The sequence below is a fragment of the Bidens hawaiensis genome, unplaced genomic scaffold (genome assembly GCF_021521415.1).
Source record: "Bidens hawaiensis isolate Kalapana, Puna unplaced genomic scaffold, B.hawaiensis_p1.1 tig00023211_1, whole genome shotgun sequence".
Taxonomy (NCBI): domain Eukaryota; kingdom Viridiplantae; phylum Streptophyta; class Magnoliopsida; order Asterales; family Asteraceae; genus Bidens; species Bidens hawaiensis.
Genome location: NW_027493638.1, coordinates 379,138 through 400,826, shown reverse-complemented (window position 1 = coordinate 400,826; position 21,689 = coordinate 379,138). Strand labels below are relative to the sequence as shown.

The 21,689-nt window shown below is 36.8% G+C and overlaps 3 protein-coding genes and 2 pseudogenes across 3 annotated transcripts; 1 reads left to right on the top strand and 4 right to left on the bottom strand.

Annotated features, from left to right (window-relative positions):
• Window positions 1-4,391: 4,391 nt before the first annotated feature.
• Window positions 4,392-5,906, top strand: LOC143567098 (transcription factor MYB41-like). Its single transcript, XM_077053603.1, has 3 exons — window positions 4,392-4,647; window positions 4,733-4,862; window positions 5,202-5,906. Exons 1-3 carry the CDS (start codon window positions 4,515-4,517, stop codon window positions 5,854-5,856), a joined length of 918 nt encoding a protein of 305 aa, XP_076909718.1. The 5' UTR covers window positions 4,392-4,514; the 3' UTR covers window positions 5,857-5,906.
• A 1,261-nt stretch (window positions 5,907-7,167) lies between these two features.
• LOC143567090 (G-type lectin S-receptor-like serine/threonine-protein kinase At2g19130 pseudogene) lies at window positions 7,168-9,504 on the bottom strand (annotated as a pseudogene).
• Window positions 9,505-11,101: 1,597 nt separating this feature from the next.
• LOC143567089 (G-type lectin S-receptor-like serine/threonine-protein kinase At2g19130 pseudogene) lies at window positions 11,102-13,333 on the bottom strand (annotated as a pseudogene).
• Window positions 13,334-13,965: 632 nt separating this feature from the next.
• On the bottom strand, window positions 13,966-17,144 carry LOC143567097 (uncharacterized). Its single transcript, XM_077053602.1, has 4 exons — window positions 16,874-17,144; window positions 15,051-15,259; window positions 14,856-14,963; window positions 13,966-14,758 (listed from the first exon to the last, which is right to left on the bottom strand). Exons 1-4 carry the CDS (start codon window positions 17,142-17,144, stop codon window positions 14,054-14,056), a joined length of 1,293 nt encoding a protein of 430 aa, XP_076909717.1. The 3' UTR covers window positions 13,966-14,053.
• Window positions 17,145-18,074: 930 nt separating this feature from the next.
• On the bottom strand, window positions 18,075-20,807 carry LOC143567099 (uncharacterized). The gene is made up of 4 exons (XM_077053605.1): window positions 20,663-20,807; window positions 19,112-20,234; window positions 18,876-19,022; window positions 18,075-18,796 (listed from the first exon to the last, which is right to left on the bottom strand). Exons 1-4 carry the CDS (start codon window positions 20,711-20,713, stop codon window positions 18,234-18,236), a joined length of 1,884 nt encoding a protein of 627 aa, XP_076909720.1. The 5' UTR covers window positions 20,714-20,807; the 3' UTR covers window positions 18,075-18,233.
• Between the last annotated feature and the right edge of the window lie 882 nt (window positions 20,808-21,689).

Genomic DNA, 21,689 nt, shown 5'->3' with positions numbered 1-21,689 from the left:
CTCATTGCAATCATTTGAATTTTTAATGATGTTTTAGTAAAAAAAAATGTTCTTCATAAAAAAAATAAAATGACCAAATAACTAAACCAGAGTTCAAAACAATTAATACAGTCTATCAACTACATATATGCACCTTTCAAACCCCTAATTACAAATTTCTTTCATTAAAAATAAAAAACTCCATATGACAAAAAAAAATTGACCCAGAAGGCTAGAAACATCAATACATGTGTACAAAGAGTAATTAAATTAACTGATTAAATAATTAGTCGTTCAAGAAAAATGAGAGATGAAATTGTAGAATGGAGATATTATGGGGATTTTGTTAAATTGTGATGACCGGTTTCCAATAATGAATTAACATATTCTACCGTTAATACCCTTATAGATATAAAATTTACCCTTTCCTTGCACAAGAATTACCATAATGCCATTTACTAAATGAACCATTGATGAGGTTTAATCAATGGCCAGGATTAAACTAATTGGTTTTTAAGAAAATCATGGTTCTTATTTGAACCCTCCTCTGTATATATATAATTCCATATTACAACTTTACAAGGCATAAGAAATAAATGTTTTTCTGTCTATAAATCTATGCAAAAGTTTTTTTTTTGGTTGTTACCCAATAATCTCCCTTATTTATTAATAGAGAAACAAAAGTACAGGCCGGCCACTGATTCCTTTTAAATTTTAGATTACAAATGAAGCAAATAATAACAAAGTTGAAAATGCATCTACATGGAGTCTTTTATTTAGCATTGTGTACGTACGTGTACTTAATTAGTTATGATCATGCATATACTCCTCTCCCAAGCCATGTGTTGTTTGTACCTACCTACGCACGCATGCTAAATCTGCATCGTACAATAACGTATATATCCTTGTATGTATGAAACAAAATGCATGGTATTTGTATGAACACATAATATATATTATATATTGTCATCATTGGGTCCAAAGGGAACTTTAAACAAAACGTAATACGTGGTTCAAGACAGACGTAGCTTGGTGGTCTATCTTTCATATGTCACCGGTTTGTAACAAACTTAAATGTTATTTACTGTCATATATCACGTTCGGTGTCAACGTTAAAAAAAACAGCATGACATTACAGTTCGTTATCGTCGTAGTTTGGTGTTTTAATCAAGTCATCAAATTAAATTACCATGATTGAATGTATACTTGTATAGGTATGCTACACGTAGAGACGTGAATAGAGTAAGTTTCCCTAAAGCTTCATATAATATAATATATTATATGGTATAGGCCGGTGATTTGGAAGGAAAGGGGCCTCCAGAAGATACCAATTGATCATGCATGTAAATGGTAGAAAAAAGGCAGGTGGTGAATAATAGCCATTTTAATTATAACATTATCCGTAGAAATGTGTATATATTAATTACTAGGTCAAAAGTAATTGATTGTCAAATGCTTACGCATCGTATCTGGTCAGCCGCCGGGAAATCTCACGTCTCATGACGGGCCACGTGCTTCTATGACGTCTCATATCTCATTTCTCCGACAGATCATTTTCTATTCTATTATATTAATTAATTAAAAATAAGGTTTCACTAGAAGATAAATGAAAGTGTGAACGTGTAAAAGGAAAACTCTACCATATCAATATCAGGCAGGGGCGGACCCACATAATGTGGATCGGGGTCCCGGGACACCAATGTTTTTTAAAAATTTATTAGAAGCGGTATATTAAATTTTTTGAGGACCCCATAAGATTTAATACTTGGAACCCATACTATTAATGTTGATGTGGTCTGGTGGAAAGTCCCTTGTTTTATCTTTGAAAGGTCATGGGTTCAAGTCTTACAAGGCTCAGCTTTTGGTTTTTTGTGTTAATTTTTAGTGTTAATCAATCATTTGATTGCTAATGTTGCAATGATAACTTTGGAAACATTCAAACACCTCTAAAATACATATCATTGTTTTCAACTTTATGCATGGTTTTCTTTAGAAACATTCAAACACTTTAAAATATCAGTTTTATTTTTCACTAGTTTAAGTTAATGGTGTTTCAACACATGCTTATGAAAGGGTGGATCTAGGTTCTATCTCAAAAATGTTTAAGAAAGGGAAAACAAAGTGTTTATGTGTCAACCCGACCCATTTTGACCCGTTCAGGTAGTGATGATTGAAAAGAAAGTTTTATTATGATATTGTTTTTTATTATGTTCTTCGCCTCGACCCGACCTGAACAACGACCGACCCGAAAAATTTGAACACCGAAAATATGGGACCCCATTGGCAAAAAATCCTGGGTCCGCCACTGATATCAGGGGTACGTTTTGCATGGATTTTTAGAAGTTTTTAGAGGTTTCAAGCTTCAAGCTTTTAAGAAAAAGCTCTTACCTAACAAAAAGGCTTGTTTGGTTCAATGGACTTGAAGCTTTTATATTAGGAGAAAAAGTTTTTTTTCTAAACGCTACTACTACTAGTGTTCGAGAAAAAGCTACAAGCTTTTACAATTGAATTTACAATTTTGGTACTTGAACTTTCATCAACTTTTGTTAATTTATATAATAGTTACATATTTTACCCTTATTCAAAACTAACTACCCTCATGACTCTTTAAAAGTCCATAACTTTTTCACACGTTAATATTTTTTTAAACACATTACATTATAAAAAAAGAGCATTTTATTCTCTTTAATTTGAGTATGATATTGATATACTTCTTTACCGGTTATGATTGGCAACAAGTCGAGTCAGACGAGCTCGGGTCATGTGTAAGACCAAATTAGGGTCGGAACGAGTCGATAAAAAAGGGTTAATTTAGTTCGGTTCGTGTCGGTATAGTTTTGGGTCGAAAGGGGCCAGGTCAGAATATGTTTCAGATTAAAACGGTGTCGGGTCGGAAAGGGTTTCAAATCAAAAGAGGTTGGTTTAAAATATTATCTATTTGAAATTACTGCATATTTTAGCTTTGTTTCTTGATTTTCGCCACGATTACACGCTTGCTGTCTTTGCACGAAGTGCACGTCTGCATTCAGGTTATGCGTGCACTAATATCAAGTGAATCACGTACCGACACTGATTATGCGGTTGATCTCAGGTTGCGCGCGCCCTCCGCCGCACCGCGCTGGCACCCAATTAGTTTTATTAAAAGCTCAAACTACTATGCCAAATACCTAAATATATATCTAAAAAGCTCCAGCTACTCTGCCAAACACCTAAATATATCTAAAAAGCTACAGCTACCAGCTACCATCTTTCAGCTAACAGCCACCAGCTAGTTATGCCAAACATACCATATACATCGTATTTTAGATTTCCATCATGCATCTAATAAGTTTGGAATATTTACCTGTATTGAAGGCAAAAACTTATTTTACTTCATTACCTAAATTTAATTTAGACAAAAACTTATTTCACTTTATTATTACGCACAAAATAAAATAATTACGCAACTTATAAGTAATCACGCATAATAGTTACGCAACATGTAAAATAATTACAGAACAAAAGGTTACGCAAATTATAAATATTTACGTAATCTAAGTTAATAGTTTACACAGCATAAATGCTAATTCCCTCCTTTTTGTTGTTGGCTAAAGCTTAGCCACCCCGCTTGTACCTGTCGGTTAAGGCTTAGCCTCACTTTTGCCGTCGGCTAAGGGTCAGTGCCTCACTTTTCCCATCCGGCTAAGACTTTGTCGTCAACCATACCACACCCCCCCCCCCCCACGCACACACTTTACACGTGTATTATTTTGATTGGTTGTTTTCATGGACAATATTGTACTTTCGAGTTCTTTTGTGCCGGCTAACTTTTAGCCTTCTTAGACACCACTTCTTATTTGTGGCATCTTCTGGTTGGCCATTTTGAACATGTCTATTATAGTGGAGGTAGAAATCAACGTTTATTTTACTAATTTTGTCAATATTCCTGCTATTTTCTCTCTATGACGTCTTTCTATAACTAACGGACCAATGTATATCGATGAACTACGAAGGTAAACCGCCGATGTAACTTTCAAGGTCGCTCTACACTTAGAAAAGAACACATTTTGATCCTTAACCATGTCAAAATGAATTGGAAGAAGGAAGAAGAATTAAGGAGCAATGCATGGAAACATTTTCTTGCAACTGGTAGAGGATCTAACAACCCTACCCACCATATTTTTGCGTTTTTCACAAGGACAAACATAACAAAAAGTCAGTCCCTTTAATCATCCAACATGTGTCAAAACAATCCAATGGCCTTCAGCTTTACGTGGCTAAAAAAAATAGCAAGAAAACATATATAAATAGAGGCCTATTTTCAACTTTTCACTTATGTACAAGAAAAGAAGAGGAAGAGAGACAACAAGAAGGTTGCCAAACCGAGTTGACTTAACTATCACAAACGTGGTTTAACTCAATTATATATGTGGAAGTAGTGATCTTCTCTTTTGGGCCTACAACTCAACACTTTTTCTAGCAAAAATCACATCTCAATCTTTGTATTTCTCTGGTATTCTTTAGACATCTTGTTACCTACAGTCATCTAAAAAATTATGGGTAGATCACCATCTAGTGATAAAACTGGACTCAAGAAAGGGCCATGGATGCAAGAAGAGGATCTTAAACTCACACAATACATCAGAATACATGGACCTGGCAACTGGCGAACCCTTCCCAAAAATGCTGGTACGTACTTTTCCTTCCCAACAACATTGTATTGTTTTGATTGTTTTTAAATTTCACCTAGCTAGTAATGGTTCTATTGAAATAGGACTTCAAAGATGTGGAAAAAGTTGTCGGCTAAGATGGACGAACTACCTAAGGCCTGATATTAAGAGAGGAAGGTTCTCAATCGAAGAAGAAGAGACTATTATCCAACTACATAGTGTTCTTGGGAATAAGTATGTTTTAACTCTCAAATAAGATTACAAATTCTTATAATTTGAATTGCTATAACTATATTTATATAAGTTGTTTAAACCAATTCGAATCATCTATTAATATTGGATTGGAGCAAGTGTTGACTAGCTAGTTAGATAGTATATATAAAAGAAATGCTTAGTGGTTTTTTTTTTTTAATTCTTTTGCTTCACGATCCTTGATTATATCTCATTTAAATTTCCTTTACAGGTTTTGACATTATAATTACAAAAACAATTATATACTTTAGCATTTGGCATTTGCATATGGCATAGTAGATTGAATCATTTCATGATACTAATTTGGCTAATTAAACATAGGTGGTCGGCTATTGCTACTCGCTTGCCTGGAAGAACCGACAATGAAATCAAGAACTATTGGAACACTCACATCCGAAAAAAGTTACTCCAGAATGGAATTGATCCCGTGACTCATGCTCCACGTCTCGACCTCTTAGATCTTTCAAATATACTCAACTCGGCTCAATTTAATCTCTCAAACCTTATTAGCCTCCAAACACTTGTAAACCCGGATGTTTTAAGGCTTGTTAGCCTCTTAGCCTCACCATTATCTAATCAAGATAACCAAGAGATGTTATTGAATAATAGCCTCATAAACACCATGAACCAAATCCCTAATCAACAAACTCAAAATTGCAATTCAATGGATTTAAGTCCTCAAAGAAGTCAACTTTTGGATAAAGCAAACCTCAATCATGAAAATGATGGGCTCTACTTTTCCAAACACTTGACAAACTTTAGTGATCAAACTATTCAAGAAAATGTGGTACATCCATTCTCAATTGGTGATCACAGTCAGCAACTGAGAGAGCAAGCTTCAGACAACATGAGCTTTCTACCATCCAACTTGGAAGATAAAGTCCTTGCTAGCCAGAATTTCGACTTTTATTCTATTTTATCATCACCAATGTCAAGCACTTCACACGTGAATTCATCGTCAAAGTTCTATCAATAGAAGTAGCTCTGAAGATGAGCCAGAAAGCTTGGTGATATAATGTAGACATCATTGTAATTAAAGTAAACTATTATCTTGTTGTCTAGCTTCTAGCATAACCTATTTCGGGCTTTCAGTCTTATTGGAAACATTTAGCATGTATACAACATACATGTGTGCATAATGCAACTTTGTATTATATGTTAGGTATAAACATTACTAGTAGATTTTTACCATCCATTTTGATATATTCTTTTTCTTCTCATGTGTGGCCTTTGAAAAGTTACGGGTTCAAGTAAGAAGGATCCTTTTAGCAAATGGGCATCCAGAATTCGACAAAAAGGGGTACGAGTCAAAAGGGGCCGTTTTAGAATCCCATAGTAGGTTCCAACAATTTGAATAAATATTATCTAAGCTATAATAATATCAATAACAAATTAACAAATACATATATGGGAATGGGAAAACATATGGTTGTGGGTTTAGAAAGCATCAATGAGAAGAAACTAAAAGGCATTAGCTCCATTAATTCCAGTCCATGGGTCAGTAAAGCCGAACACATGACAGACTTTGTAACTCTCGTTTGACCGTACCAACTGTGAAATTCACAGTAACCAGCTTGGAGACTTACTATCCCAGAGAAAAGTCAAAGCCGTACGCTTGACTCTATTAAAGTCAAACCATGCTGCTCATATTAAAGAAGGAAAAGGAAGGAGAAGAGTTGAATCTTTGTGGCCCAATGGCAACCAAAGTTCAAAGATTTGTTGTTTGCAACACAGCTTTTTGATGAAATGCCACAAAGAATTTGGAAGTTGAATCTTCAAATTATGGATGTCAAAATAATATAAGAATTAAAACCAAATGCAATAATCTAGTGATTGTATCAAGCCTTAGTACTTATACATGGTCACTGCTTGAACTTGGAGTTAATTTGAATTTGAAGATGCAAATTTTTATTGAATAAGGGACTCGCGCTTAGTTCTTGAATTCAACATGCTTTTGTAACTTTGTATGTTTGTGCTCAATGCTTATAGTTAATTAGATTTGCTTAGTTATACTAACAAGAACCATTTACTCTTCATTCACACACATGGATAATAAAATGAAAATGTTAAATTACCTGAGCAATAGGACTACATGCACCACAAATACACCTTACAATTGGAAACCTCAAGAAACCGTTAACATGCTATAATCACTATTACTGCACTTTACAGTCCATGTTGTAACAATAAGAAAAAAGAAGAAAAAAGTAAAGCCAAATCCTTTCAAGAAGATGCATCTTTGACTAGGAATCACCACTTAAATTGCTATGTACTTGTGAACTCCTGACTAGGAAGACTCGTTGAAGATTGAGGAAGACATGTTGAAGAATGGAACATCCTCCGTGCCAGAAACAAAAAACTTTAAAGATTGCGGGAATGGAGGCATGCTCACATCCACAACCCCTTCAAGAATATGTTCCACCTCACTCATTGATGGCCTACTTTCTTCTTCATCTTGAATACACCAATATGCAACCTAGCAAATTTTTGTGACTTCTTCAATATTAGCTTCCCTATTTAACCTGCCGTCTAGCAGGCTAAGGATATCGCCTCCCTCCATAACAACATTTGCAGCCAAACTAGGGAAGAATGTAAAACTCGAACCTTCACAAGATTGTTCCAAATTTCTTTTACCATGTACTAGTTCAAAAAGCAGCATTCCATAGCTATAAACATCGGCTTTGGGAGTGATAGGCACCCCGGATAACCATTCTGGAGCTAGATACCCCCGGGTCCCTCTCATAGTTGTCAAAACCCTACTAAAGTCTCGGCCCACAAGCTTAGCTAGACCAAAATCAGCAACTTTTGGGCAGAAATCAGCATCCAAAAGAATGTTTTCTGGCTTAATGTCACAGTGGATTATACAATCTCTGCACTTCTCATGAAGATAAACCAACCCTCTTGCGGTTCCAACTGCAATCTGATACCTAGTTTTCCAGTCTAAAACGTTATCTTGTTTTTCGTGGAAAATATGGAAATCTAGAGAACCATTTGGCATGTAATCGTACACCAACAATTTATGGTTTCCACCTCCACAAAACCCACGAAGACGTACTAGATTAACATGTTGGATGGCCCCAATTGTGCTGACTTCGCTTCTGAATTGCTTCTCTCCTTGGCTAACACTTTCAAGTTTTTTCACTGCCACAATAGACGAATCACGCAGTACCCCCTTGAAAACCGAACCAAAACCACCGCCCCCTAGTTTCTCTGTGAAGTTTTTGGTGGCTATTTGTAAATCTCTGTACACAAACGCTGCCAACGGTCCCTCCACTATTGTTTTCCTAACTAGTTTACTCTTATTTCTATAGATTATAGATATTATTAGACCCAACACAAAAACCACGCCTGCAATGAGCCCGATAGTAACACCAACCTTATTCTTTTTATGAAGCCTAGGTGGAAGATCTTTAGCAGCAACTTTGATGTAGATTGTTTTCCCATTAACATCGCCTTCCGAAAGATTCAACAGCTCTGCGTCCCAAACTGAGCACTTATTGTCTGAAAAAGAGTAAGCATCACACTGACAACTGTTTAAACACGTGGTACAACATTCTTCACCACTCCCAACAGCCACAGATAAAGAATTTGGAGGGATATTAGCGACTTTAACCGTCAAAAAGGAGGTTTTCTTGTTATTCTCACATTCCAAATCTGTTTTTCGCATACACCCACTAGAGAAATCACTCTGATTCCAGTCGTTTTCTGACTTGGGTTTGAAACCAGTCAAGCAGTTACAGAATGGCAATCCAGTCTGTCGGCAAGAACCAAAAGGCCCACACAAAACATATACCGTGCACTTGCTTCTAGGTTGAGCCCAAAACAAATTCAATTCTGTCGTTAGTTGCTGAACTTGACCAGAAACATCGATTGCAAATCCAGGTATAACGGAAGAATTATACACCGAATAAGTGAAGTAAGTCTCGTTTTCGTTTGAAAACAAGCTGAAGTCATAAATGTAGTTTATGTTATTTAACCGCATTTCAGGTACTGAGCTAAACATTTGTCCATTCCATGGCCCACTTGTCCAGTATTGTTGGGTCCCATTCCACTTGCTTACATATTCTTTACTAGTAGGGATAAGCTCAAAAGAGAAGAGTCCTACACCGGGATCTTCATTGCTTCTCCATGAAGTAAGAAGTTGACTTTTCTTTGTTCTTTTATCATAACCTAGTTTAGCCCCGGGTAACCAGGTATGAACCGGGTGGTCAAAACTTTGCCAAACAGGTTCAACTCCGTCTCTCAAAACTAAGTTACCATCGTCAAGAAGAACGGCAGTTACAGGATTCAAACCGGTGGTGACATTTGTGGACCAAATAGGTACCTTGGACTCATTTAAGAGCACTAAGTTACCGTTTACAATTTTTAATTCTGATATGAATCTATCAGAGATGGGTGTTTCTCTATTTGCTACCCAAACTATGGTAGATGGATTGGAAGATGCCTTTTTATACGATATGCCTATGTAATAGTTAGAAGAATCACCTGCTCTGAAGAACCCCAGCTCAAAGTTTCCACCCGTGGATATGATTGTTTGGTTCCCAGATAAAGACCGGTCTGCGGATATTGTGTCAGCTCCAGATGAGGGACAAATGATGCACAAAAAGAGCAAAAGCCTCATCATAGTACCTAGCTCTTGCCTTGCTGATTATTTTAAGCTCTTACTTTTTGTGACTGATACAAATATTGTATTACCTGCAGCAATGTGTTATATAGAATTGACATTTGCGAAATCCTATTGGAACAATAATTAATAAAGAAGTCAAGCCATGTACAAATTTATTTTCAACATGACGTCAGACAAGTCACATCCTTCTAGCAAAATTGGCATCAAACACATTCCTTGGCCCACTTTGAATATTTGAGTCTATGTATTAATTTTCAAGCAACCTGCCCTTTATTTCAACTGTCACAATAGATGTTTTTAGACTTGAAATTTTGTTAAAAAGAAACATACAATTAAATTTCATGAGCTTTCGACTCAGGTTTATACATCTCAGCTCTACTACAAACTCGAATTCCGGCCACTGTAAGAAACATTAAACAAAGTATGATTGGGAAACCATAAAAAATTTGATATATGCAAGTAGTGTGTAAAATCAGTTTTCTTGTTAATGAATGTTAGTAGCTAACCTCGTACACTCTTACTTGCCCTATTATTTCAAACTAGAAAAGGTAAGGAAACTCTCTATTTTCAGTTACAACAACCAAGTTAAAAGTGCATATCTTGTTAGGTTTCAAGACACAATCTTCTCTTAAACTTGATACAAACCCATAAACCGCATTTACAAACCCATAAACCACATTAAAGAGAGAAGTCTTCTTCATGGGAAAGCAGAACAAAGCAGTCAGGAAAATACAACCTTACGACTATAATATATGGACTTAAGACACGAAAACTTTTGGTACGACATTTAATCTCCGATGCTTATTAGAATTTGATGTTTATCGTTTAGTATTTATAGTGAATGTAAAATATATAAACTACCGTCCCAAAACAGTTATGAAACATTAGTCTGAAGAAACAACCACCAAAATTATAAGAGACTATCTAGAAAACTATAGTGTTGACGATCTAAAATGCATAAAATAATAATCGTGTCTCTTTTTTTTTTCAATTCAGAGACATCAACGATGTGATGAAGAGTATAAGAGTGAAATACTGAAATGTTTACTCTAGCAGCAAAAACACATGATGCATAGTTTTCAAAATTTGGTCTTATTTATACTAATTTTTGCATAGAGATAATGTTAAACATATTTTTCTAAATTTTCCTTTTTGCTAAAGAAAATAGAAATGCGGCCATAAAAACTTTGTTTCCATCTTAAAAAGAAAATTTAAACATGAAACAGAAAAAAAAATGCATAATCCAATCACAATCTCCTTTTTTTCTAATATCATATAAATAACTCACAAAATATTATATATAAAACACATCCTATAATATGTCTGAAGGAAGATTAAAACACATGACAACATAAGATTAACTGATTAAGAAAAGAAAGCGTATTCAGAGCATATATTAAACAGATTATCATCTCATGTTATATAACAACCTAATACTCGAAAACCCCAAGAGAAATCAACAATTATAATATTTGAGCATAAGCTTTAGCACCAAATGCTCTAACATAATCCAAATTATTCCTAATTGGATCTCAAATATCAAACACAAGTTAAACACATATATTTTACCAACATGGTTAATGCAGCTTTTATTCTAGACAGATACCTTGGTCCTCGAAGAAGATGCATTCTTAGACTGTGAATCATGACTCGATGAGTTGCTCGGTGCTTGTGAACTCCCATTTGATGATGGCTCAGTGAAGAAGACAATAGGCTCCGTATTATCAAGAAATAACTTGACAGACCGTGGGACTGGTGACGTGTTGACATCCGCAACTCCTTCAAGAATTTGTTCCACCAAACTCATTGAAGGCCTACTATCTTCCTCGTCTTGAATACACCAACATGCAAGTTTACCAATTTTAGTGGCTTGTTCAACACTCGCTTCCCTGTTTAACTTACTGTCTAGTAGGCTAAGGATATCACCTCCTGCCGTTAATACATTAGCAACCAAACTAGGAAAGAATATACTCCTTGAGTCATCAGATTGCTCGGCATTTCTTTTACCATAAGCTAATTCAAAAAGCATCATTCCATAGCTAAAAACATCTGCTTTTGTTGTTACGGGCACCCCCGATAACCATTCGGGTGCTAGATATCCTTTTGTCCCTCTTAAAAGTAGTCAAAACCCGACTAAACTCTCAACCCACAAGCTTTGCCAGACCAAAATCTGCTAATTTTGGGCAGAAATCAGCGTCTAAAAGAATGTTTTCTGGCTTTATGTCACATTGGATTATACAGTCTCTACACTTCTCATGAAGATAAACCAACCCTATTGCAATACCAAGTGCAATATCATACCTTGTTTTCCAGTCTAGAACATTATCTTGTTTCTCATGGAAAAGATGGGAATCAAGAGAACCATTTAGCATGTAATCATACACCAACAGCTTATTGCTACCTTGTGCACAAAACCCACGAAGACAAACAAGATTAACATGTTGGATGGTCCCAATTGTGCGGACTTCAGTCCTGAACTGTTTATCTTCTTGACTAATACTTTCAAGTTTTTTCACCGCCACAACCGATGCATCACACGGTACCCCCTTGAAACTGAATCAAACCCACCATCTCCTAATTTCTATGTGAAATTTGTGGTGGCTATTTGTAAATCTCGGTAAACAAACGACACCAAAGATCCCTCCATTGCTGTCTTCCCAACCGACATCCTCTTTTTTCTGTAGATTATAAACAAAATTAGACCCAAAACAAGAACCATGCCTGCCACAACGGACCCGACAGCAGCACCATGATTACTTTTGTTTGTGTAACCGGGGTGGAAGATCTTTAGAAGCGATTTTGACATTGATTGTTTTCCCACTAACATTGTCTTCTGAAAGATTCAAAATCTCCACCTCCTTAACCGAGCATTGATTATCTGAAAAAGAGTAAGCATTACACCGACAACTGTCTAAACACGTGGCACGACATTCTCCACCACTCCCAACCGCCACAGACAATGAATTTAGAGGGATATTAGCCACTTTAACAGTTATAAAGGAGGTTTTCTTGTTATCCCCACATTACAAATCTGTTTTTCTCACACACCCACTAGAGAAAGCACTCTGGCGGCGACGATGGCGGTGGTAACGCTGGTTGTAAGGTGGTGACAATGGCGGCGGTGGTAGCGCTGGTGGTAAGTTGGTGGCGGCGGCGGTGTTGGTGGTGGCGCTTAGGTGGTGGTGGTGGCGATGGTAGTGGTGGTGGTTGTTAAGTGGTGGTAGTGATTGTTGTTGTTAAGTGGTGTTGTTGTTGAGAAAGTAGGGTGAAGGAGGAATGGAATGAAAAAAAAGAAGGGGGTGGGAAGGAATGGTTTTGATGGAATGGGATTCCATGTGTAATGGATGATTCCATTCCATTGAGCAACCAAACATCATTTTTTTCATTCCCACACAATGAAGCATTCCATTACCCCTGTCATTGCTGCATACCAAACGCTACCTAAGTTACCATCATCAAAAAGAACGGCAGTGAAAGAATTAAAACGGGTGGTGGTGACGTTTGTGGACCAAATTAGTACCTTGGACTCATTTAAGAGCACTAAGTTACCAATTACAATTTTTAATTCTGATATGAATCTATCAGAGATGGGTGTTTCTCGGTTTGCTACCCAGGCTACTGTAGGAGGATTGGAAGATACCTTCTTATACCATATGCCTATATAATAGTTGGAAGAATTACCTGCTTTGAAGAAGCCCAGCTCAAAGTTTCCACCTTTTGATTTGATTGTTTGGTTTCCAGATAAAGACTGATTTGCAGATATGGTATCAGCTCCATATGAGAAAGAAATGACGAGAGGCAAACACAAAAGAAGCAAAAACTCCATTAGAATTCTTTTGTTTTGAATTAGGCTATAACACACAAACAAACACTACGTTTATATTCCACACTACGTCAGACAAGCATGTCCCTTTTTACTCCAACGCTGAACATTGAATGAGTGTTGTGGCCCACTGTATTAACAATGGAATAGTTTAAAAAACATTTATATTCTACAAAATTGTCATACGATAAGATAGATCACAGTAGAATTCTTTTGTTTTGAATTAGGCGATAACACATAAACACTCGGTTTTCAGAGATAACCGGTCTCAACTCTCTTATTAATCCATAAACTCGATACATCCAAAAGGTTTTTAGAATGATCTACCATTTAAAATAAGCAAATACTTATCCTAATATAACTATTAAATAAACTAACAAATCATACTTGATAAACCTAATCTATTTAATTCACACTTTAAACTAGTCTCTTTGGTTTATCCTTACCTTCTTACCAGCTTCTTCTTTAGTATTAGTCTCTTCATTTGATGATGTATTTTCTACTGGATTATCAACACTATCCAAAATAGCAAGTCAAAACCGTGAACTTGACTCAGTTAAAGTCAAACCAATGCTTCTGCAGGTCCAAGAACAAAAAACCAGGATGAAGGGACTGTATGCTCGGATGATCATGTGAACTTGCTTGGCTGCGTGTTATTTGATTCAAAAAACATACAAGTGACACCATCTTTATAGAATTCAAAGAATTTCATGCTTCTCTCATTCAAACTGGGGGATCCTTTTTCTCTTTAACTTCATCAATGCAATCTTCACTTGTTAGCTTCGCACCACGGTTAAACCTTCTTAACAAACTAGCCCTAGTTTTATGAGCATGCACTCTATACTGTTTGATCTTTTTTCTCTTTAACTTCACCTCAGTAAAACTATTACAAGCAAGAGTAGACTTACATTCACCTTCAACCGGTGCACTTTCTTCCATGATCACATGTTTTTGGCATAAGCTCGATGTTCCATAAATGTTGCGAAGATGGTAGCACGGATCAACATAAGACAATGATGAAGACACGATACCTTTGATGTTGTCCGGGCATAGAAACTTAACAAACTCCACTATCTCTGAAAAACAGGAGTGATCAGAATATGGAACCGTGTAGATATACTGATGATGTTTTTCTATGTTATTTGTATATCTGTTTCGCATATTCATATCAAAATCGTTATCCATCTCTTTCTTCAATGAAGAAACACCACACGATTTATCCTTGCATCCGACTTTCTTTAGCATCCACGGAAGTCCAGATGGCATGATCCCAATGGTGGGACGCATAGTATTTAATCCTTCCAGTGTTTCAACAGAAAAACTATAACGAGGAACGGCTCGGACTCTTGTCAAAGTGGTTTTGGTAGTGAAATTGTCATGTAGTCCAAGAAGATGCATGATTTGTAAGCGCTCTGGCCATACCCAAATCTGAAATAAAATTATTAACAGAAGAACCAAAATGCCCATGAAATCACCTACAAACATTATTACTAAAGTTACAAAAAACCCGTTGGTAGTGAATTACCTTTACTTTGAGCATCTTTGAGATGTAGAGTAACAAATCCTCTTTTCCCAACGTGTCTATGCCAATGATGACGTCATGTTCAGGATGGGAATTGATAATATTAACTACCTGAAGGTGGTTTATTAAGTAACAAAATAAGAATTCCCCTATTTTACATGGTTACAAGTTACATAATAAAACCTAAATAAATTTAACCTGTTGAGCAGCAACTTCTCTCGAAGGAAATGAGTAGGATGGGTTGCAGTAAGTGTTGTCAATGTAAAGGGTGTTGATTCTATCATTCCTGAGAGCATTAAGAAGCATGTTTTTGCCCATTTGTGTAATTTCACTTTCTACTTCCCAGCGGAAATCCCCTGTGTAAAGGGTGATGCCAAACGCACCCCGGAATAGATACATAACAGCCCCTGCCACGTGGCACAGAAATGACAGAAATTAACTAATGAATCTTTACTCGAAAAGATAAACTTTTGATTTCGCCAAAAACCAACTGTTGAAATGGGAAATACACACTGCAATGTTAACTTGTATACTACAAATACGTACAAGCGAACGGATTGAATTTCTAGCCAAGTTACTTAAGAATAAACTAAAAAACCTCAGAACAAGTTCTGCGGAGACATATATCAGTACTGAATGGTGATTACAAAAAACTTAAGCAGGGTGCGAGAACGGTCATTAGCGTAGAAATATCCCTTGAAATCTGTAAAAAAACTTTTGTACATGCTTAAGAAAGCAAAAGGTGTTTGCCATCACATTGAATGCAACACAACATACCCATAAACAGCATCTTAACCCCTATTGCAGTATCACTAAACAGAACGTTGTGTAATCTGTCACAGAAGCTTTAAATTAGGACCGTAAAGTGTAAACGAACCAAACGTTCAGTGAACAGTTCAGCGGGAATAGGGGTGGCAAATGTGGCCCATTGGGTCGAATGAGTTGTAATAAAATGTATATAATGGGTCAGAATGAGTCAAACTAAAAAAAGAAAAGGATTGAAACGGGTCAAAAAGGGTTGACATTTCTTAATTATTTTTTTTGAATATTTTAGTGAGGGTTTCTTAGCCCTGCTTGTGGTGCGCACATATGATGTATATATGTGTGAACCCTCTGGTGGGCAAAAGTGAAATTGCACTAATTTTGACGTTATTTTACTAATCTCGTGAAAATAACGTTAAAAGTGACGGACGGTTAATCAGGCATCATGTAGTGGCGTTGATAGCCGAAAGACAAGGGTACATGCACCGATCAGCCGGTGTCCCGATGATTGAGTGCTATGTGCCTTATGTCCAAGGCTTGATGCAAAACTACTATCGAGCCGGGGGTCTCTCCGAAAGCAGCCTCTCTATCCTTATAGGGTAGAGGTAAGGCTGTCTGCATCTTACCCTCCTCAGACCCTACCATAGCTTTGCTATTGGTGGGATATACTGAGTACGATGATGATGATGATGATGATGATGATGATGATGATGATGATGATGATTTTAGTGAGGGTTTCTGAAATCTCAACCCAATTTGACCCATTTCAAAAACCCCTCATTAAAAAATTCAAAAATAATAATTAAAAAATCATAACTCGACATATAAATCAAAAACTAAAAAAAGTAAGAAAACTAAAAAGTTTTCTCCGTTTTTCTCGTTCCATAAAAAAAAGAAAAAAAAACTCTAGAAACGTCAACCCGTTTTAATCTTTTTCTTTTTTTAGTTTGACCCATTCTGAACCATTATATACATTTTATTACAACTCATTCAACCCATGGGACATTTGCCACCCCTAAGCGGGAAGTTCGATTATTTAATCAATGAACAAAAGAATTGTGTTAAACGAACAAACATAAACACATGTCATTAATTTAAGTTTGGTCGTTAATATATTCATTGAAATTATTTGGGTCCATAGCAGAGTTTATTAAATTGTTGGGTTAAAGTTAGATGAAGTCTCTGTTCGTTTACTTAAAATGTAAATGAGTCAGGGAATAAACAAACAAACTAGTGATGAGCAATTATTGAAAAGTTACCGGGGCAATGATTGGCTTCAATGGGCATAACATGAAGCTCCTTAGTAGTAGATAAGCGGTGCCACTGGCCGATTCGGAGGGTGCGAATCAAGGAGGTGTCGAAACCGGGGAACTTGTGGTGGAAGAGCCTGGCGGTGAGGTGAGAGCAGAAGAGAGGGCCTCTGTTCCAACGAGGGGATAAACCAACGGTGTGGTCAGCGTGAAGATGAGTCAACAAGTAGACCTCACTCCCTGAACCCCATCGATCCACTGATATCATCCCGACCTCCATCTTTCAAACTGAATCAAGATAAGATTTGGGCATTTTTCAAGGCGGGTGGCTTTTCACTTTCAAAATTCCAACCAAATATTCATATATCTATGCTCCTTACACTAGAATTCTTCCTTTAATTTTGTTCAATTACTTAAACAAGCCAACACAAATTAGAAAACCATATAATCATATTGTTTTTGCAATGTTCACGTCGATCTCAATCTCTAGGCTCTCCTAATTTAGTATGTTTGTGAACAAATTCATTTCCTTAATGAACGAACTCGAACATAAAATCTCGTTCGGTAAGTGCTCATGGACACATTATTTCCTTAACAAACAAACATGAACAAAGTCTTATTCGTGTTCATTCGGTTCATTTACAGCCCTGTATAATGCTCCTCCAAATATATGTTTAATGTTGTGTTTTTTAAGAATTACTATTTTCTTAAAGGCATTTAAGAATTACTATTACTCAATTAGTTCAGATATCCTTTCATACTGTAATGAGCTTTAATACAACTGGTATTGAAGAAGAAATGAAGATTTGTGCCGGTTCAAATATTATTTTATACTGCAATGAGCTTTAACACAACTGGTATTGAAGGAGAAGTAAAGATTTGTACCGAATATCGCAAGATCTCAAGCTCGAATCGGATCTCAACCAGGCTTTAGTGGGCATTCATGCGACAGGTTTCGCCATAATAGAAGATGGTAGGCTTAGGCTTAGGCTACCCTGAACTATGTGCAATGGCAAGCATATTTTTGACATCGGGTTACCTATTCGTTGGTCCTTAAAAATGAGAGGAATACAAGAATGGCTTGGCACAAATCAACGTACAAATCATTTTAATAGTTTTAAATGGAAACAGGTAATTGCACATTGGCACTGCAAGAGCTAATACCACAAATGGGCATTTTCATTTTTCAACACACAAAGTTTCTTCATGGCCCAAGGATAACCAGCCATCATTGTCTCTTAAAACACACAGAAAGCTTAAAATCCCAAACAAGACTACAATGTCTTCCCAAACAAACACCAACGAAAGTCATCAATTCATAGCAAACACACACAATCCCAAATCACAAATAGAGTTTTCTTTATTCTTTTCAAACAGCTTTCAACAATCCTTCACTGTGAGTTCTTCGCATACCAAGATCCGGCCTGAAGCTCACAAGTTTGCTACTCACATCTTCAAACTGATGCTTGTCACCCATCACCTTAACCCCACTTGGTGGCAGCCTCACGTGCCGCCCACGACCACCCGTTCCTTGACTTTTCCTGCCGTGTGTTGACTTTTTCGATTCTGACCTTACCCCGCGGTCAATTTGATGTGCAGAGATCCCAAGGCGGGCAGCTCGGTCAGCCGAGTCTTTCATGCCACCAGATTTGATTGACTGTCGGTTGTAGTAAGCAAGATGTGGAAGAAGACCAAGAAGAAACTTCTTCAGTTGTTCATCTCCTATGTTCTTCTGTGCAGGGTTTCCCTCTAGACTGATGGCTTGTAACGAGTTGTAATTGGCCGCAAGCTGTCCCAGGTTCTTTGTGGTGGACAGCTTATTGAAACGCAGATCCAACACGTTCAGTTTTAGGAGACGGTGCAGACCCTCCACCTCACTTATTTTGTTTCCTGCTAGATACAGTTCTTTCAATGATGAACACGATGCCAGACCTTCAAAAACACACATTTGATTTCACAATTTAATTTTAAATTTAAAAAAAAAACTAGAAATGAAATATAAATCGCATACCATGCCCAATTCTGAGAATCCGATTGTAGCTAAGATCAAGTACACGCAACCTCGTGAGCTCTCGAAGTCCTTCAATGACGGAAATACTGTTCTTTGATAGATTCAAAATGTGGAGCCCTCGAGGAAGAGCACCCGCGGTGATTCTCACTGATAAAACAAATAAGATTATCAATAAAGAAAAGTTAGCAATACGATATAAAATCAAGAAACGAACTGAAGATAAAAAGATTTCAAACCTATTGAATTTCCCGACAAATTAAGCGCCCTGAGGCTCGAGAACGCACTCAGAAACGGGATCACAACTAGCCCATGGTTTGCAAGTTGAGCTGTGGTGGCTGAAGCATTCAAAGAAGAAATGTATTTTTTAGCAGCATCCATGCCGAGAATACTCTTTGCATTATTTTTGGAAGCAGCCGAGGGATCCAAAATCGTGCTTTTGTCGTTTTGCCCTTGGTGATCAAGGTCGGGAAGCATGTTGGTTTCTTCAAGTGAAGAAGTATGCTTGAGATCCATAACCCATTTCTCGATACGCTTTATCTTGAAATCCTCGTTAGGCAATTCCTCCCACTGACATATCGAATCATCTTCGAGGACACTTTTACCCTTGTCAACTTCTTCCACCGCAGGGACAATCCAGTCTTTTGACAAACCCACATAATCATATCCATCATCGCCATCGCCATCGCCATCACCATCATCACAATCACCATCAACTTTGTCAACATGACCTGCACTGTCATTTTCTAATTCATGTTCAGGTGAAGCTTCATCATCATCATTTTCATCACCTGATTTATTGTTCCATCTTGAGTCTAAACCCTTCAAATCCTCAGAAGATCGAGACTGATGAACCGCATCACCATGAGCCAGATGCAAATATGGCAAAGAGTTTGACTTCATAATGGTGTGTAAAGTTCTAGGTGCAGAAAACCGAGTCTCAGAATTATCACCAACTTCTTTGTCAGACTGTTGGTTATCGGGCGATATATCGGATGCAAGGTTGACCATATTGGAACTTATTTGAGGAGACATAGAAGCTTGGGCTTTTTGATACTCGTCTCCGCTATGAATACCAGAAGACAAATCTTCACCAGATGTCATGTCCTGATAGGCTGCGAGACCACTTCCTAAAGACACACTCTTCCTCATTCCCCTGACTTCATGGCCGCGTTCACTGTCTGTGTCATTCATGCTTTTAAGCCCTTCAGATTTCCAATCTTGACCCGTTAAAGACGGAGACTTGTTAGCCTTCTTGCCTTCGTTAACTTCTCTCAACAATTCGGGATTTTTCCTAGGTTTATTTGTGGCGTAATCCTCCAATGCTTTTTGCATTGCTTCGGTTGGTAAGTGGACGGTTTTCTGCTTTTCAAAAACTAAAATCATCAATGACAAGAGGAGTTGATATGTAAGTCAGCAGGCCAAAAAGTTAAAAGAGAGCTAAAAAGAACAGATTAAACGGATAAAACAGGGTATCAATAAAAAGTTAGAGAAAGCTCTAAAAAATAAAAGCAGTTTATTTTCTTATGCATACATCCTCCTCTAATATCGATTTAATAAAAAGGCATAAATTTTCACCATCATGTTTAAGCACACAAACCTTTCTTAAAAATATAAGAATTTGGGACGTAAAAAGTTCCATGTCAAATCAAACCGACTCGGCCCATATCAAAAGAGTTGCCAGTTTTCACTTAAAATCCAATTTGACAGTTACACAAGCAGCCCGACCCATCCAATTTGCTACCTCTGGTTTAAACTATAGAACCGCAAAATGAAATGGCATCGCTCACCTTGGGTTTCTGGGTATGCGTAGGAGAATGGAAGCAGGAGAACCTAAACATCTTGGTCAAACGGTTGTGTTTTACAGACTTTGAAATGTAACAAGAACAAACTCACTGATCAACTACATCTAGAAGATTGAAAATTTGAAAATACTTGAAGCAAACGTCTATAATCGCGATAATAAAACTTGAAGAACGAACACGGTGACGTTAGCCGTAGTCAAGCGACAAGCCGACAGACACACGGCGCAGTCTCCATATATGTGATGATCTTGATCTTCTCAAAACACAAAGTAGAATCACTCCTTCATTATTATCACCCACCACCGGTTTAGTGGAGCGATAGCCGTTTAGATTTGTTGTATCTGCCAGACTGAAACAACTCTTTCCGGTTCTATTGGATCCCAGTTTTTGACATGCATAAGAGACAAATGCCTGAAAAAGATTTATTAAAAAAGAAATCAATCAGATTGAATTTTTATGGTTCAAAAAAGATCATTTTAACTTACATTCAACATCAAAAACAGAAAATTCTCGATCGAAATTAGAACGATGAATGAATAATCCAACAAAAGAAACTAAATCTCCGTATAAAAGCATATTCGTGTATATGAGCATAGAATTATTTAATCATCAGCATCAAAAACATACAAGTCTCTATCAGAATTAGAACAATAAATTAACAAAAGAAACTAAATCTCTATATAAGATCATATTCATGTAATCTTTTCACAATTCTAATCATTCATCAAACCACCAAATTAAGCACAAATCAAACATAATTCACAGAATTCAAATCAATTACAACAAAATAAACCAAATAAAAGTCACATGAAATACAACAAATACAATAACAATTAACAAATTAATCAAAGCACACAGTTCATAAACAATAAGGTAATAATCAATCTGCAACTAATCAATTACAACAAAACCAACCAAAAAAGTCAAATTAATACCATGCCAGATCATGAATTCACCAATTTATAAATGTTTTCACAATTCTAATAATCAGGAGACAAAATTAAGCAGTTAA